Below are 18572 nucleotides of genomic sequence, written 5' to 3' on the forward strand. Positions count from 1 at the left end.
CGAAATTTGGTATATAATCGCAACCATAAACAAATATGTTTACGATTTTCGTGTGCAACTTGACATTTGAATACTTTTGTTTTTGTTTTTAACTGTCTTAAATATAATATTCAAAGTTCATTCCCGTAAATCTTGAAAATTTAAAAGCTGGCAACGATTCGTCATCTGAAGTAGTGATTGAATAGAACGAATGTAATGAGTGCATTCTGGTGTGTGAGAGGCGAGTCTGCCGCTTTATTAAGGCATCCGTTTTATTATAATTTAATTTAAGATACGGGTACCATTTTGACTGAGATTGACGCATTTTTTTTTTAATTACCTTCTATAAACACCAGTTAAAACACGACCACCAAAACATTCTCATTCACCGTCATCAATTACCATACAGTTATATACAATCTAAAGAAAAGCAGTTTTGGTGATCCTTCAGTCAATTAAGCAAGATCTCCACTGATCTCAGACTTACAATAGTGACGTTATCCAATGAAAGTTTTCCATTGTCGCGATTTTCGCGTCGTCGATTCGAGACATTAAAATGTTGTATGCTACCTAATTCGATTTTTTAAATATATCTTTAACAATGGTTTCAATATAGATTATAGCATAAAAGATCGCGTTCCAAAATATCTTTTCAAACCCGTCAATAAAGTATAATATAAATAACGAAGAGGCCGCAGTCCAATTAGACACCAAGCTATACAGGATGCTCTTCATGATGCCAATTACATACGCAGATGGAAGAGCATCAGTAAAGAGAAATTAATCTCTTATCGGGGGAATCATGACCCTCAGTAATGAGGAAGATGATGCGAGGAAAAAGAGGACTCACAAAAGTCATGGTTTTAAAGATCTTTACAATACACTTATCAATATTAAATCAATACATTTATTAAAGTGAGGACGTTCCGTTAGACGATAAGAAAATACTATTATTTTATAAATGCTCTAGCCTGTGTTCGTACTTATGTTCTTTCTTAAAATTTAGAAATTATGAATCTTATTAAAAAAGCGTAATGTTTTATTTAGTATGGCAAAAGATAAGAGCATTTTCACAAATATGGTTCAAGCTGGTGGCAGCGATCAGGAACAAAGAATTTACGGTTATGCTCCGAATTAATGATGTCATGGTGCCATCTGGCCCCTAATCTAATGCAAATGTTAGATAACTGAAGGTCAGAGAACATTTGTCGGTCCTCAATAAGATCATATTGAACTTGTCACGCAATGTTCCACAGCAGTATTTCTGAAACAGGGCATTATTTCTCATTGCGTTAACAAGGGAACGTGCTCACGGTCCACCTATTAATAAGTGGTTACCGGATTCGAGAGATGTAACAACGTGAATGCCGCCACTTGTCTTGACACTTGAGGTCTGAATTGTAAAGTAATTATGCAAACTACAACAACAAACTTGACAACTCTGTCAAGAAAGTATCGGGAACAGATCAATAAAACATAAAATGTTAGTTGCTCATCTAAATTTATTTGATATCTTTTAAAGTATGCTCCTTCAGAAATGATGCACTTATGCCAACCAATAATCCAATCATCGAAACATTTTTTAAAAGCTTTTTTCGGATTTGAGTTCCGTCCTCGTCACCATTAACAATGCGTTTCGGGAACTTAGGTCGGAATTGACTTATTCTAGCATGTCCTCAGCGACTCTTATGCGATTGTTATTGGATAAATCTTTTGGGACTAGCCAAGCGGAAACATATTTCACGCCCAATTTTCGATTACTTAAAATGGTACTAATAAAATAATGATGGTATGAAAGTTCAGTAGCTTCTCTCTCGAATTCGAATGAGGATTTTGAGTCACTATTTCCATCAATTTGTGATGTTAACTTCAGTTGATGGCGACCAGAGCGAGGTAAATTTACATCTCGATCGCTTTTGGACGCTTTCCGGTCACCGTTCTCGCCGAACCCGTCGCTTCCATAAAAGGGTTCGGCAAGTAAACTAACCCACAGACATTGACACAGTCCACAGAGTTTCTCGCCGAATCTTCTCAGTGGGTTAAACGTCCGATCCGGTGGTAGATTCTGCAAAGCACTGCTCTTGCTAGGGCCAGTGTTAGCAGCACCTCGTGGTTTGAGCCCCGAGAGCTCACCTACACGCTAGGGTAACGCTGGTATAGCCTATCGAGGCTATCAGCATAGGTAGGGAAAAAAATGGACGCTTTTCACCACACATAAGCACGTGTTTTTCATAAAGTAGCTTTACTGTAAGCCTTCTGTAACATTTACAATGACTCCGATCACGAAATTCCAATTTACTGAGATTTTTTCAGTGGACTTTTTGGAGGATCCCGAGAAGTTACGTCCAGCGGCTTTGTTTCATTTTTCCACATTTGTGCATTTTCACAGATATTAAACAGTTAATAAAAGACCGTCGTTACAGGTTTATTCGAACGGATAGGTACCACCACCCGTACCACCATCTACAACGTAAATGCCGCCACCCACCTTGAGATATAAGTTCTAAGGTCTTAGTATAGTTACAACAGCTGCCCCACCCTTCAAGCTGAAACGCATTACTACTTCACGGCAGAAATAGGCAGGGTGGTGGTACCTACTCGTGCGGTCTCACAAGAGGTCCTACCAACAGTAATTACACAAATTACACTTAAGCGGGTTTGATTTTTACTACCTACATGATGTTATTTGTTAAGTACGTATGTCATTAGAAAAGTTGGTACATGCCAGCAGAATTCTAACACCGGTGCATCGCTAAATACGAATACACCGGACGTCTTATCCTTTACGCTACGACAATGATAACTACATATATACAAAAATGTAACATTTATAACGGTGTCATTTCTTTTTTCCCTAGCTAATCGTTGGTAGCCTACGGGACTATTCCAACTACGCCCAGACGGGTAAGTGAGCTCACGGGCTCAACTTGAGAGAATTTGCTAACGCTATCCTAGCGAGAGCAGCGCTTCGCTGTATCGATCACCGGATCGGATTCGCGACTCATCAAGAAGATCCGACGAGAAACTCAGTGGGTTGTGTTGTACGTAGTTTTCGGTGAGATCGCGGTGATGATGAGACAACGGTGGCACTGTCGTTGCCTCTCCTCTATATTGTTCGATTCATGATCTATTAATTTAAATAATGATTAAATCATATATTTTTTCTATTTGTACTTTAGTCGTTTATCCGGACCATGGGTAAAAAAAGAGCGTTTGTTTCTATAATACGCTTCATCCAGGTAATAACCGGAGAATACGTTAATATGGATAAAAGGAAATGCGGTTCCTCTTAATAGAGTATGTTCTTCTATTATCCGCTCAAAGAACCTTTTCTCACGGCCTGTACAAAGCGGCGCCGTATCCTTTGTTCGATATAGTATTCAAAGAAATTTCTTTAGCATTCATATAAAGAGAGAATAGTTCCGAATTTTCCATATTGAAAATCGGAGGGGTGCGCGAATCGCGAAAATTCAATGTCATTCAGGTATGTAGCACTCGCCCCGGCTGGCTGACCTGCATATATGTATACCTATATATTGTTTAGATAGTCCGTAGATTCAGATAGAACACACTGTATTTAATTCGGTTAAAACGCTGTTCTACTGTTGCGACGCGTTTCAGTAAAATACTTATGGCTACTAGTAAAATATAAGGCATAAAGTTCTAGAAGCTGAAGCCGAAATTGGTAGTCTCATCAATTTACTCAGCAACTAGAAATATCAGTCATCGAAGCTTTCCACGAGAGAAATATATTATAGAATAAATACCTATTACTGGTAGTAGGACCTCTTGTGAGTCCGCACGGGTAGGTACCAGCACCCTGCCTATTTCTGCCGTGAAGCAGTAATGCGTTTCGGTTTGAAGGGTAGGGCAGCCGTTGTCACCATACTGAGACATTAGAACTTATATCTCAAGGTGGGTGGCGCATTTACGTTGTAGATGTCTATGGGCTCCAGTAACCACTTAAGACCAGGTGGGCTGTGAGCTCGCCCACACATCCAAGCAATAAAAAAAAAAAGAGTCACGCTCTTCAACAATGAGACAAGGACTAAGAAAATATAATGAGTTCGAATATGTAGATACCAATGAATACTCGTAGATAGTAGCGAAGGTAGGTATCTTCGCTACGAGTATTCATTCGAAGGTATCTTCGCTACTATCTACGAGTATTCATTTACTAAGAAGCAGTGATGCATTCTTAGCAGATGAATGGTTTATCGATTTTAGCATTTAGCCTTATATATTAGAGACCGGACTGCGCTCGGCATACGATGTGAAAAAAGGAATTTAGAAACCGGAGATTCGATACTAGACAAGCGTCAATTTGTTACGATGTAGGCATGCAGTTTAGTAGCGCATGCGGCTTGTACATCGCTTGATATGGTCAGTCGTACATAACCCACCCGACATGTCAGACACTTGTGACAATATACGGAGTAAAACCGGAACTAACTTGTTTTATGTATAAGGGCAGTTAACGCTCTTTACATCGCATAAGAAACTGTACAGTAGTGACCCCGAGGACTCGAACTTTATACCGTGCGTTTTTGTGTGTTGTGCAAGTGTTTTTGGGACTTGGACCGGTACGACCCACTACTGCGATTTCCTGCACCATGGCACAGGCCGACGCAGACGCTACTGACAAACAAACCATGGCTCCGGAAGCTGCTCTCCAACTGGCAAGTATCACCGTATTATCACGCATACTAGAGTTTTGGATGAACCAACCACGCCTTTGGTTCATCCAGATTGAGGCCATCCTGTGCCCGCAGAAGCTGGGCGACGAGCAAAAATACAATTTGGTAATCATGAAATTAAGCAAGGATGCCATCGCCCAAGTTACAAATTTTTTTACCAAACCACCGGACAAAAATACGTATAAAGCTCTGAAGGAGAAATGACTTCAAGTTTTTGAAGAGCCGGATACTATACAAGCTGATTGGTGAGATGGAGCTTGGTGACCAGTGCCTATTCCAGCTGCTGACGAAGATGACACTGACTTGGCGTGGGGGAAGATGAGCGAAAACACTCTGTCTTTGCTGTGGAAAAGGCATCTCCCGATGTCGGTACGCGCAGTCCTCACCGTATCTGAGACCAGCGACTTGGCGCAGCTCGCTAAAGTCACCGGCAAAGTACTGGAAAACATCCAGCCTTCCCATATCTCAGAGGTTGGTGCCACAGAAAAGGGTGAGTCTACTACATCTATTTTGGCGGAGATGGCGAAAATAATTACGCAACTCGACAACTTGACCGTTTCTACTTCGGGACCCAGACGTAACTTCAAACGTAACAACGGGAAGTTCCGGGAAAGGTCACGATCCCGGCTGGGTGCATAAGAAACCGTACAACAACAATCATGGTAAGCCGATAGCTTTGTAGGTATAAGACAAATTGAAGATCTTCCACCGAGCGGATGATATTACTCGGTAGACCGACGGTCCGAATGGTGTTATTCGGAACTTGTATATATGCGAGCTTATCTTGAAAATGTCGTAAGCGAGATTCAGGCATCTGTCAAATATCTTGTGTTCTGTGATGATTACCACCAGAGTTTCTTTTAATTACTCAGAGCTGTAGTGGAAGTGGTCCTTAGCTCCAGCGAGTCTCGTGCAACGCAGGCGCGCCACGCCGCCTAGCCCAGCAAAGGCCAGCATCCTTCATTCCGCTCCCGACCTCCTACCGGATCGCACACCTACGAACTTCATCTCTGACACCTAGCTGCCTCTTGCAGGTTTCCTTCAAACTGAAAGGGTGAGTCCTTGAAGATTTGTTGTAGATACTATATACTCGGAATTAAATTAATTACTTCCAATCAAGCAATTGTTTGCCAAGTTAAAGACTACTATAAACATGGAAATTGGATGTGGTTAATACAAATCTTTGAAGGATATTTTACTTTTGCACTGGACTGAGCTTACGAATAACGTAAATTTAGCATAATTTTTTTAAATTGTGTTTTTTTAAACCTTTCATTATTTGATCATTACTTAAAAATAAACATGAAATATTTCATGAATACTATACAAATTCTATTACACACTTACTACTTTTTTTATATATTGGTTATATTTTAGTTTCTAAATAATTCACTAAGCAAATACCATTTCAACTTTCTGTCGTCGAATTATTGATGTTTGAGTTTTAGTTTTCAACATTATGATACACTTATCAGTACTTATGTGGCCATCGGACTTCATAGACATCGAAGTGTCGATCGAATCGTGATTTTTTTTTTCTTTCCTCCCTAAGCTGATAGCCTTGAGAGGCTATATCAGCGTCGCCTTAACTAGTACGTGAGCTCACGGGGCTCAAACCTGATAACGTTACTAACATGAACCCTAGCAAGAGCCGTGCTTCGCAGAATCTACCACCGGATCGGAAACGCGACCCACTGAGAAGATTCGGAGAGAAACTCAGTGGGCTGTGTCTGAAAGTAGAATCTTGTAATGATTGGCCCACCCATCAAATATATAGGAACGCATGACTGCTTCTTTACAGACGTCAGCATATAATGCAGAAAATTGCTCACTTAATACATGCAATTGTTTTGTAATTTTGAAAAAAATCCTTTTGCTAATTACTGAATCGTTGATCTGTATTAGAAATTGCACCTGTGACTTTCAAAGTCCACGTAAATAGAATAAAAATTTTAAACAGTGAAAGGAAAATTCATTTCAAAGTAAATTAACGATAAATTATTGGTTTTCGTATTACCGGTGTGAATTCGTGTAGCTTTTTATACAAATAAAACGAAGGAATTAGTATCTGTTTGCACATAATATTTGCATTACCGATTTTTTGTATATCACTCTTACCACAAAATTTGTCTTAAATAGAATAAATGCAATGCAGTAACGTACAACATTGATTGATTTAATGTTTCCTCTGAGCTGAAGTCAAAACAAAAAAACTCGCCAGATGCGCAGATCTCTAACATTTGGCGATGACTACTCAGTGTGAAATATTGAGATAAACATTGTAGACGCAAAATTGGATGGTTATCAAACATGTTTTATATAAAAACTTCGGTTTATTTGTTCCCACAGAACGATCGGCGGGCGTGTGAACGCCTGCTGTGACACGACGACTCAAACAAGTAAAATATTCTCCGCGGTGAACAACTTCTTCGCTGATTCGCCTCTGGTGAATCACATCAAGGGCATCATGGTAAGATTGACAAAATAGTAAACAAACTAACACCTAACTCTTAATATAACTTTTCGACACTAAAACATGCATAGCCTGCATCTTTTTCAGTCTGTGAACAGTCTTCTAGTTAGTATTTTCTGGGTCATACTGGGATGGATATTCGCGAAATGTAGTCATGATTTTAAAACTGTCCTGATCACGGACGACTGATAAGAAACATGAAATTAAGCTGTAACCAACCTTTTATATTTAGGTCATCATCGTCCATTTGCAAGTGGTTATTATTTAAATCAATAAATGTTCAAATAAAATTAAATAACTGACAGTAATATTGGTTCACGTGCTGTCCTGTTGATTTTTGATGGAAGTCATTGCGTTTCTAAGCAGGGTTGTTATAACTAGTAGGTAATAATGTCAATAAATTAGCCTAATTATTTTTGAATTGGTTACATATGAATACTGTTTGCTTTTTATTTAATTAAAATGTAGGTAGGCGGCGGCTTAGTTGTGCCCCTGGCACCATAAATGCTGAAGAAATAGTCTCACAGCATTTACGATTAGTTTTAAGCTTCGTTTAAAGAAACATAAATAAGAGTGAAACTACCGTGCAAAATGAAAAAAAAAATCTTGAAACGCATTGCGGTTCTAAGTTGTAGGTATGACGTGTGGCCTAATACCCAGTATCTGGTCTGGAATGGTGAAAAGGAAAACTTTTTTCGACGTGTTTTACCAATATGTTTAACTATAGACCCGACAAACGAGCAATAGTGGCAGAGAGCCAGGGCCTCCTGACGAATCTTCCCGACCGGCAAGTAAAGAGCCCCCAACCCTGGCGGTCAGCCCTTCGGGCAGGTAAGTCCACCGGTATGATATGTATCACAGATTCAACTCATCCGTTACGGCTCACGGACTTGAAACAAGAAGTCAGTCTCCTTTTTTACTGGTGGTAGGACCTCTTGTGAGTCCGCACGGGTAGGCACCACCGCCCCGCCTATTTCTGCCGTGAAGCAGTAATGCGTTTCGGTTTGAAGGGTGGGGCAGCCGTTGTAACTATACTGAGACCTTAGAACTTATATCTCAAGGTGTGTGGTGCATTTACGTTGTAGATGTCTATGGGTTCCAGTAACCACTTAACACCAGGTGGGCTGTGAGCTCGTCCACACATCTAGGCAATAAAAAAATAATTAAAAAACCTTGGAGCCCCACAGTTCTACCAGCCGCCACTCATAACGCAAATATTAGAGATTTAGTGAGCACTACTGTTAAAATTAAATATCCCATTCCATTGGCTCGCTAAATCCACTACCGTTTACAAGCGAACCCCGACGCAAGGACGATACAAGTTCCCAGTAAAACATTCCTTGTGCACCGATCAATAGACTCATATTGATTGTATTGTGTGTCTCTAATGTTTCAAGCCACAAGGATTATCTTCTTTGCAGTATTGTGGTACCTATCCGTGTTGTCTTACGATACACATGTGGTACCTTCAGTAATTACATAAATTGAACAATGAACGGCAATTAAATTTAATGCGCGTAATATTGACTTAATGGATAATATTCAACTTAGACCTTCAAACGTCAATGGTTTTTCTATAATAGCGGGCCGGTACTAACCTATTTCAACAAAGACACTGAATAGAAAGTCTCGCTATATTGTGTACCTATAATATGTATATATATTTTTTATTATTGTTTGCACCGTTATTGTGTGGAAGCATTATTGAGAAAAGCTTTTGCGTATTAATGAACCATTGACTTTTAGTATATAAATTTTTTTTGTTGTGATTAGAAAGCAAATATTACTTTACAAATTTTGATTTAATCATCTATACTTATTAGTTTTATTTTTTATTTTTATTGAATGCTTAGATGGGAGGACGAGCTCACAGCCCACCTGGTGTTAAGTGGTTACTAGAGCCCATAGATATATACAACGTAAATGCGCCACCCTTCTTGAGATATAAATTCGAAGGTCTCAGTATAGCTACAACGGCTACTCCACCTTTCAAACCGAAACGCATTACTGCTTCACGGCAAAAATAGGCAGGATGGTGGGTACCTACCCGTGCGGACTCGCAAGACGTCTGCCCACTAGTTTTTGTTTCCTTTTTAAAAGAGTAATGTCTTGATGTGCTGTAGAGGTCCTTCTTAGGAATTTCCATCGTCCGATATTGTTGTTTTCATCTTCCAGTTCATCACTGTGAGGCTTTTAATATCCTGCAATAATTCATCGTTGCGTCTCCGATGGTCTTTTCTTTTTCTAATTAACTTCGAAGGCGGACGAATTACGAAGGACGAATAATTAAGCCAATTTGTCTTTTTTTAATTCTCATCAAGCTACATTTTAGTTTTTATGTTCTGTTCATTTTTACCACTCGATGCTAGTGTAACTATTTGTACTTAGTGAAAATTCAATACAATGTATGAAACAATTACTGGCATAGACGATAGTTTTTTATTTTTTTATTTTTATTGCTTAGATGGGTAGACGAGCTCACAGCCCACCTGGTGTTAAGTGGTTACTGTAGCCCATAGACATCTACGACGTAAATGCGCCACCCACCTTGAGATAAGTTCTAAGGTCTCAAGTATAGTTACAACGGCTGCCCCACCCTTCAAACCGAAACGCATTACTGCTTCACGGCAGAAATAGGAAGGGCGGTGGTATCCATCCGCGCGGTCTCACAAGAGTTCCTACCATCAGTAATTACGCAAATTATAATTTTGCGGGTTTCATTTTTATTACACGATGTTATTCCTTCACCGTAGAAGTCAATCGTAAACATTTGTTGAGTACGTATTCCATTAGAAAAAATAGTAATAGCCTCACAATCTAATTATTTTTTTACTGTTTAGATAGGTGCTTGATTGCTAATTTTATAGTCACGGCCCACGTGGTGTTACGTGCTTTACCAGAGCCCACAGACATCAACATTGTAAATACCGCCACCCACCTTAAGACTTCAGCTTTAAGTCTCAGTTTTATAGTACAACGGCTACTCCACTATTCAAAACAGAACGTAATACTGCTAAAGGCATAAACAGTGGTGGTATCTACATGTGCAAGCTCACAAGACACGCTACCACCAAGGTTCGATAGAGGAGACTTAATGTTATTATGCAGACGTCGTATACCCATATTTTACCCCATTTAAGTAGGTATTTATATTGTTCATGGACAATACCGTCTTTACCATAAGGGCACACGGGGCCCGTGCCCAGGGCCCCCATTCTCAGGGGGCCCCGAAAGACCGACAATTTCTCTCACACGTTTATTCTCAAAACATTTTTGTCGGGCACATTACACTTTTTTCACAAATCAGTAATCAGAAGGTATTTACAAGGCATATACTATGCCTTTAATAGACGATTTTGCTCAACAGACATCCCGAAAGAAACCGTTATCGAAATCGTAACCAAAAAACCAGCAGCATTCTAATATCATTAATGACATATTATATCATACTGTATTTGATTACCTATAATAAATGGTCATACTCAGTAAATTGTTATTATAATTCGTTTTTTTTACTTTCCAAAAGGCCTCGATTCTTGTGTGCCCAAGGGCCCCATCCTAGCTTAAGACGTCCCTGTTCATGGATTGTTCCAACAAATCAGAACGTATGGCTGCCTTACGTCTGAAGTATGTACATGGGATGGTGGTAACAAATTTTATCGAACTTAGTGAGTTGTAAACATACAACTTCTATCAAAACAGTAAAGAGACATTACGTAACGTAAAATAAACATTTCGTCAAACGTATTTCGATTCGATCGATTACCTCTCATTGAACCCTCGAGCGGAATCACAGGAATTTATTCAATCGAATTCCAAATACCTATTTAATTTTGTGTAGGAGATACGAAGTCTTATTTTCGTTAAAGGAAATACAATTTTGATGTTCGGAAATGTAGAAATCGATTCAAAATTTTTTTATTAATTTACATTGTTTATAATTTCTGACGATTACTAAAAACAATGAGATTTTGTGTACCGTAAAAAGGGGAACTACACTGCCTTCAACGGATGGATGTTCCCAATGTTCACCTATCTCATATTTCTAATGTTTACAGTCAGCAGTCGATTACATCGATCTCTCCATCGAGGTCCCAGCGCCAGGTAACATTCCTGAAGCCGGCGGCCAATACCAACCTCGATAGAAAGGCTTCCATTATCGACGAGAGCACCGGCATAACTAGGACTCAGATGAAAGGTAATTTAGCAGTATTTGTTAATAGCTTATTCTGATAGATAAACAAGATAAAGTATTTTGTATTGTTACGCGCTGGGGTTCGGAATAATTAAAATTCTACCGATGTACAAATTACGAACTGTATTCAACAATTACAACACTCACAGAACACTTTAAAATTCATAATTCACTTCTCCCGCCAATTCCAATTCCAATCCTTCCAATTACTAATTGACTGCGTGCCATCTCTGAAACGCTTTTATAGCCGATACCACACCCCTAGAATTATCGAGAATATTCCGCATAAGTCGAGTATTGTGTGTTTCTGCTATCTGACAACAGATGGCGTTGTACTTCTCGAGCGTTCTAGATGCTACTAAATCCTTCGATATTCGTTCGGCTATTCGGCGATAGATGGCGTTACTCTTACCGGTGTAACAGTATGTCTGCCTCGATCCGACAGTGGGCGGCGCGTGGGGACTGACATTTTGCGCACCTTGAAACGTGAGTTCTAAGGTCTCAGCTTTTGCAGGACAACGGCTGCGCCAACTTTCAAATCAAAAAGCATTACTGCTTCACGGCAGAAATAGGTAGTGTGGTGGTACCTACCCGTGCTTACTCACAAGACGTCCTACCACAATTATTCGAGAGCCACCGAATTAAAATGATGATTATATCAACAAATAGTGTTTATAGAATTATTATTTTTTTCCGAAAAAACTCCTGATATAATTAAAAGCTAAATAATGTCTCAAACATTCGTACAATATGTTTAAATAGGTACATAAAGTGTAAAAATATGAATTACAGCAACCAATACGACAGTCAATGGTCGGAATTTTTTGTACGCTCCATAAATCATGGTATCGCATATCGAATCCACAATCGCAACGGTCTATATATTTAGGCCTTTAATTAGCTATGCACACATTCAGTTGTTGACAGATATTTTTATGTTTACCATGATTACGTGTGTAAACTCAAGGGTTGACATCGTTTGACATCTTACGTAAGCATCACTTGGACAATACATTGATATTGAAACAGGTCAAATGATTTATCAGATTATGAATAATTTTAATTACGATTGTCAATTGGTTATCGAATTTCATGTATTTTGTTTTATTTATTTTTTATTGCTTAGATGTGTAGACGAGCTCGCAGCCCACCTGGTGTTAAGTGGTTACTGGAACCCATAGACATCTACAACGTAAATGCGCCACCCACCTTGAGATATAAGTTCTAAGGTTAGTTACAACCAGTCTAATAGTTTAGTTACAACGGCTGTCCCGCCCTTCGAAACCGAAACGCATTACTGCTTCCCGGCAGAAATAGGCAGGGTGGTGGTACCTACCCGTGCGGCCTCACAAGAGGTCCTACCACCAGTGGGAGAGCCGTACCACCGTATCTATTTGTTTGTACCGCGTACTTAAAAAAGCTGTTTATTCGTAGAGTTTCGTGAAGCTTTCCGTCTCTTCGACAAAGATGGTGACGGAACCATCACGAAGGAGGAGCTCGGGAGGGTAATGCGCAGCCTCGGACAGTTCGCACGCGTCGAGGAATTGCAAGACATGCTGCAAGAAGTCGATAGCGACGGTAAGGCACTACAAATTCAATTATATTTTTCACAAATCTACGCTATATAATAAAGCAGATACTTAAGTACGTTTATAAAGAAGATTTAAACCAAAAATAAGTGTTTTTTTTGGAACTAAGTGACGATGCGGAGGGGTATCCTAACCGGGAAAAAACGTCCGTACGTAAGATTTTATTAGTAATGCACAGAGTGTACGACTTAACTTTGTAATAACGTACAAAAAATTACTTATATTATTATTTTATCATTCATTGCCACGATCTCAAAGCGTTCGTTTGCGCAAACAACCGTGAATGAAGTGTACCACAATAAGTTCGCACGTTACCGAATGACCGTGGGTTGTTGCGAAACCTCCAGTTTTATTTTCTTTATACCTCGAATAGAACTTAAAATTAATATTTTTATAATAAGGAACTCCGTTCCTATCCGGTGTCCCACGACACCACACATCTTTTTTTTTTTGGCTTAGATGGGTGTACGAGCTCACAGCCCACCTGATGTGAAGTAATCACTGGAGCTCATAGACATCTACGACGTAAATACGCCACCCACCTTGAGACATAAGTTCTAAGGTCTCAAGAATAGTTACAACGGCTGCCCCACCCTTCAAACCGCAGTGCTGCAGTAATAGTACGAAATGTTTTCACGTTGTCGAAATTTTTGACACAACTTCAGACCTTTAAGCATTTGGATTTTTTAAGGTGACGGCAACGTAAGCTTCGAAGAGTTCGTCAGCATCCTGTCCAAATCAATGTCCGGTGGAGGGGGAGGTTCAAGTTCGGCGGAACAAGAGGAGAGAGAGCTCCGTGACGCCTTCCGCGTGTTCGACAAACACAACCGCGGCTACATCTGCGCATCGGATCTGCGCGCCGTGCTGCAGTGCTTGGGCGAAGACTTGTCCGAAGAGGAAAGTGAGTGGCCATCTAGTTTTAGATCTGTCAATACTCTTACGCGCTGGGGTTCGGGATGAATAAAATTCTACTGATAACACTGTAATAGCACATAGAAAATACAAAACACTTCACTACACTTTTAAAATTTTCAATTAGATTCTTCCGCTTCGCTTCAGGTGATCCGTTCGCCGTTTCGCTTCGAGTAGTTCAGCTTAATAACTGACTGCGTGCCATCCTTGCAACGTTTTTATAGCCGATACCACATCCCTAGAATTATCGAGAATATTCCACGCATTTCGAGTATTGTGTTTCCGCTATCTGACAATAGATGGCGTTATACTTCTCGAGCGTTTTAGATGCTACTAGATCCTTCGATATTTGTTCGACTATTCGGCGACAGATGGCGTTACTCTTACCGGCGTAACAATACGATTAACAATCTCTTAATTTATGTATTATGTTTTTATTTATTAGAACGAATACATTTAAACTGAAAGTAAAGTGTTGTGTAGGATGTGTTCGTTACTTAAAGATTAAGACGCCCCGAGAATCTCGGCGTTTAAATCTCTCAAGCAAGTTAACACGTGTTCACTTATTAAAAAAATATTACCTAATCAAAGGTTATTTGTTGTTGAAAATAGTTTTTTCAAGCAGAGAAGATAAAATAAAATGTTAATGCCCATTACGAGTATAATATACTTAATGATGTAACAACTGATATAGAACTTAAAAGTCAAGGTGGGTGAAAATATTGGCGCTGTCAAGTCAATAGCGGATTACTTAAGACAAATCATTTGTCCATCTCATTTAAACCAACATTTTAAACCAAAAAAACTTTCTTGTGAGTCCGCACGGGTAGGTACCGCCACTCTGCCTATTTCTGCCGTGAAGCAGTAATGCCTTTCGGTTTGAAGAGTGGGGCAGCCTTTGTATGCATGTCTCAAAGTGGGTGGCAGAACTTACGTTGTAGATGCATATTAGCTCCGGTAACCACTTAACACCAGGTGGTCGTGAGTTCGCTCACCCGTCTAAGCATTAAAAAAAGTCCATCTTACAAAATTCACGATTAAATTTTTTCAGTCGAAGATATGATCAAAGAAGTGGATTCCGATGGAGACGGCCGTATAGATTTCTTAGGTGAGTGGTATTTAGGATACAGTACAAGTACTCGTAGATAGAGCTTTAAAAGCTGTAGTGACTTCTACGATGTCATTTTACTTGAAACTTCAGAGTCCTAACTTAATAAATTCTTTAGACAAAACTATATAAGTATTTAGTAGCTACTGGATATTATATTCAAAAATTTTGCAAGCGATAAAATATTAATTGCCTCACATTAAATTTATCTTTTCTCTAATAATTATGTTAATTAAAATATACCATTATCATACAACGATTGCAACTTAATAACATAAGTAATTTATATTGCAGAATTCGTGAGGGCCCTAGGTGAGCCTGAGGATGCATGCGACGATGAAGATGACGAGGACGCTACCGAGGGCACCGACATCCAGCTGCCTAGACCCGTCGCAGCTATATAAAAATAATCGCTGCAATTTTACTAACGCATCGCAATATCGCGCTTCCAAATTGTCATCGATTTTTCCCGCTTTTTTTGTAATAATTGTACGATAATTACGATTTTTAACTTAATATGCGTTTATAAAGACGGTGTCGTCTCCGGAATGGCATGCTAACGTCACATGTAAACTAACGTCACATGGGCCGGGCCTCTTCCACGTGTTGTGACATGAGGTAGTTTTTGTTGAACCTACTAAACAGCCCCGTCACTGTTCCACCAAAGCGCTGGATTATTACGAAAACAGAAGTTTAAAAGGGCAAAGTGAACTACAACTTCGTATCTCGTCATTTTTCTGATATCGAGGGGTGAAAAGTTATTTGGTATATGCGACAAATCGCTTAATACCCTGACATTTACTTTTGTAATTAAAGGTCAGTTTTATTTGGTATTAGTATCAACAATTCGATGTTTTTAATTGAACTTTTAACACTAAAAGTCCGACTGGCGGAGCTTTTGTGAGTTCGGTGTTCCGGGCTGTTTGCGAAGAATCTTCATAATTAGGTACTTCAGTGCGCCGCGTAGGGCACCCGTGACCTACGAGGCAGTGAACGTGTTAATAGTGTATAATCTATGGTTACCAATGTCATGCGATAGTGGCATTTTCTTCCGGAGGCCTAATAATAATATTATCACGTCACATATAGGGTAAGTCCGGGGTAGATGGCCATATGGGAGAGATGGCCTATCGAAATATTTCAAGGTACCGTTCATTAAATGCCACTGATTAACGTTTAATTTTCTGCGCGTCGTGCGTAAGGGCAACAGTGCGATAAAATATTTGACGAAAAAAGCATAAAAAGTAAGTAAATCCTTTGTTTTTTGTTTCGACTATTGTAAATATTTATTTGATGTTTTATGTTTTACATAATTGTGGTATCAGTTTCTTTAAATTATGGTGATATTTGTATTTGATGCAAAGTATAAAAACAGTGCTACTTTAAAATCTCAAAATGGTTTGTTTCGTGTCATGGCTTGTTTTAGTTTTTGTTGTGGCCATCTCTCCCGGAAAAAAAGGAGAGATGACCAAGTACAGTCGGTATATGATGGCCATGGTGCCATGTTACAGAAATGATGTTTTCTGCAAAGTATTAATGTATTTTCTTATTTGTTTTAGATGCCTAATAATCGTGTTTACAAAATCCCGCGTTAAAACTGCCACGATGTCTAATGTTTCACACCCGAGTACTCCGAAAGAGGCTTCGTTCAGTAAGGATCCAGATTATACTGCCATCTCGAATTCTACAGGATATATCACCTAGTCCAGAAAAACTGATTAAGTGCTTAAATGAGCAAAGCAAATTGAAACACATTTGACTTCGAAAGAACACATCTAAACTAGAAAAATGCTGCAGAAAAAAGTATAAAAAAGAAAGTAATAATATGTGTCAAAACAAAGAAGGAAAAAATACAATAAAAGGACTGTTCAATGTATAAAAAGAAAAGCCATTCGTATATGAGAATAGTGACGATATTCTATTAAAAATACTGTCAGATAAGAATGAGAAAAGAAAGAGACTCGAAAAGGATAATTGTCTTGGGCGTGGTGGTGAAAATTACTACGAAACACCTCTCATCGAAGAGTGGCCTCAATGTACAGTGTGTCAGTATTGAGTTCACGAACACTACACTGAATTTAAAACGACGTGCTCCAGTTGTGACGAAGAGGAGAAAACAAGACTTAAAAGTAGAAAATAAGACCAAAAAGTAATTATAAGTCTAGAATTAAGCTATGGCCATTTTACCTTTAATACTATGGCCATCACACCTGGATACCTTGGGAGAGATGGCCAATTGTGATTTAAGAAAAACTTGAATTAATAAGGTGATCTTCTTAGAAATTGTTACTTTTTTGTTTAAAATATGATAGTTGATTCTTCAAAGATGAATGAAAAATAAATATAATTAAAAAAACATAAGTATTTGATTTTTGACAGAGCTTAGAAAAAACTATGGCCAACTACCCCGGACTTACCCTATACCTTTTGTATTATCAATTACCATTCTATATTATGTACGCTTAATATAAAATAGACGAGATGTGTTCATTATTTAATATGTATAATAACCTGTGTACTGTAATAATAACCACCACAAACTTAAATTTCATTATTTAACATTTTTAAACATTCAAATGCGGTTTATTTTCTTTTAACGGTCGTCTGGTGTAGTGGTAAGTGACATGGTCACTACACAAGGGGGTCGCGGGTTCGAATCCCGCCAAGGGAAGATATTTGTATGATAAATATAAATGTCTTTTCCAGGGTTATGGATGTATATTAAATATATGTATGTGTATAATAAAAATCTTACATTTATATCCGTTATCTGGTACCTGTAACACAAGTTCTTTACGAACTTATCACGGGACCAGTTAACGTGGCGTGATTGTTAATAAATATTTATTTATTTATTATTTTCTCTACGTCTTTTTTTTCATGTTTCAAAAGCGAGTAAAATCTTAAATCGAGTTTGAATCTTTTAGGTAGATAGTGTTTGGAAATTTCATGACTTCAAAGTTTTTCGCAAGTATTTAGATTTTTTGAATATTACTTAATAATAATCATTCATTTCAATAATATGATTAATTACAATATTTATAACTTCTAATTACTATAACACCAATTTACTAATTAAATGTAAATATTTATTCGTAAGTATAGTAAAGTTACCTATTAATTTTCTAGATATTTTGAAAACAAAAGTGGGAATATTTTACTTTTCAGACTGACCGAAGCGTAAAACGCGCAAAGTCACCTTAAAAACCGTACCTGTGTTTTGTACGATCACTAGTTATGATATAACTTCAACATATTTATAAACATATCTTACAATTTTTCTATGTGTAACAGCTTTTACATTTTATCTTGGTAAAATTGAAATTTATTAAATTCAAAACGATTGCGTAATGCCCATAATTGTAAGTACTTTTAGCAACTTCTTAGGGCAACACTTATCTACACTGTATCTACAAGAATCTCAATAAATATGAATAAAAGTATGAAGTTTTTCTTTGCTGTTATGTATAAGCCATATACACGATCTAATCCAGGTTTTTTTAGTGCTTACGTGACGAGCTCACGGCCCAACTGATGTTAAGTGGTTACCGGAGCCCATAGACATCTACAACGTAAATGCCGCCACCTACCTTGAGATATGAGTTGTAAGCTCTCAGTT

General features: G+C 38.4%; 1 protein-coding gene across 1 annotated transcript; it reads left to right on the forward strand.

The window, feature by feature from the left end:
• Positions 1-4979: 4979 nt before the first annotated feature.
• On the forward strand, positions 4980-18396 carry LOC114247725 (uncharacterized). Its single transcript, XM_089733714.1, has 9 exons — positions 4980-5147; positions 5573-5730; positions 7026-7146; positions 7877-7980; positions 11208-11347; positions 12779-12922; positions 13625-13834; positions 14897-14953; positions 15248-18396. The coding sequence occupies exons 1-9, from the start codon at positions 4995-4997 to the stop codon at positions 15355-15357; spliced, it is 1197 nt and encodes a 398-aa protein (XP_089589840.1). The 5' UTR covers positions 4980-4994; the 3' UTR covers positions 15358-18396.
• The last annotated feature ends 176 nt before the right edge of the window (positions 18397-18572 follow it).

The sequence above is a fragment of the Bombyx mandarina genome, chromosome 16 (assembly GCF_030267445.1).
Source record: "Bombyx mandarina strain Sakado chromosome 16, ASM3026744v2".
Lineage (NCBI taxonomy): Eukaryota > Metazoa > Arthropoda > Insecta > Lepidoptera > Bombycidae > Bombyx > Bombyx mandarina.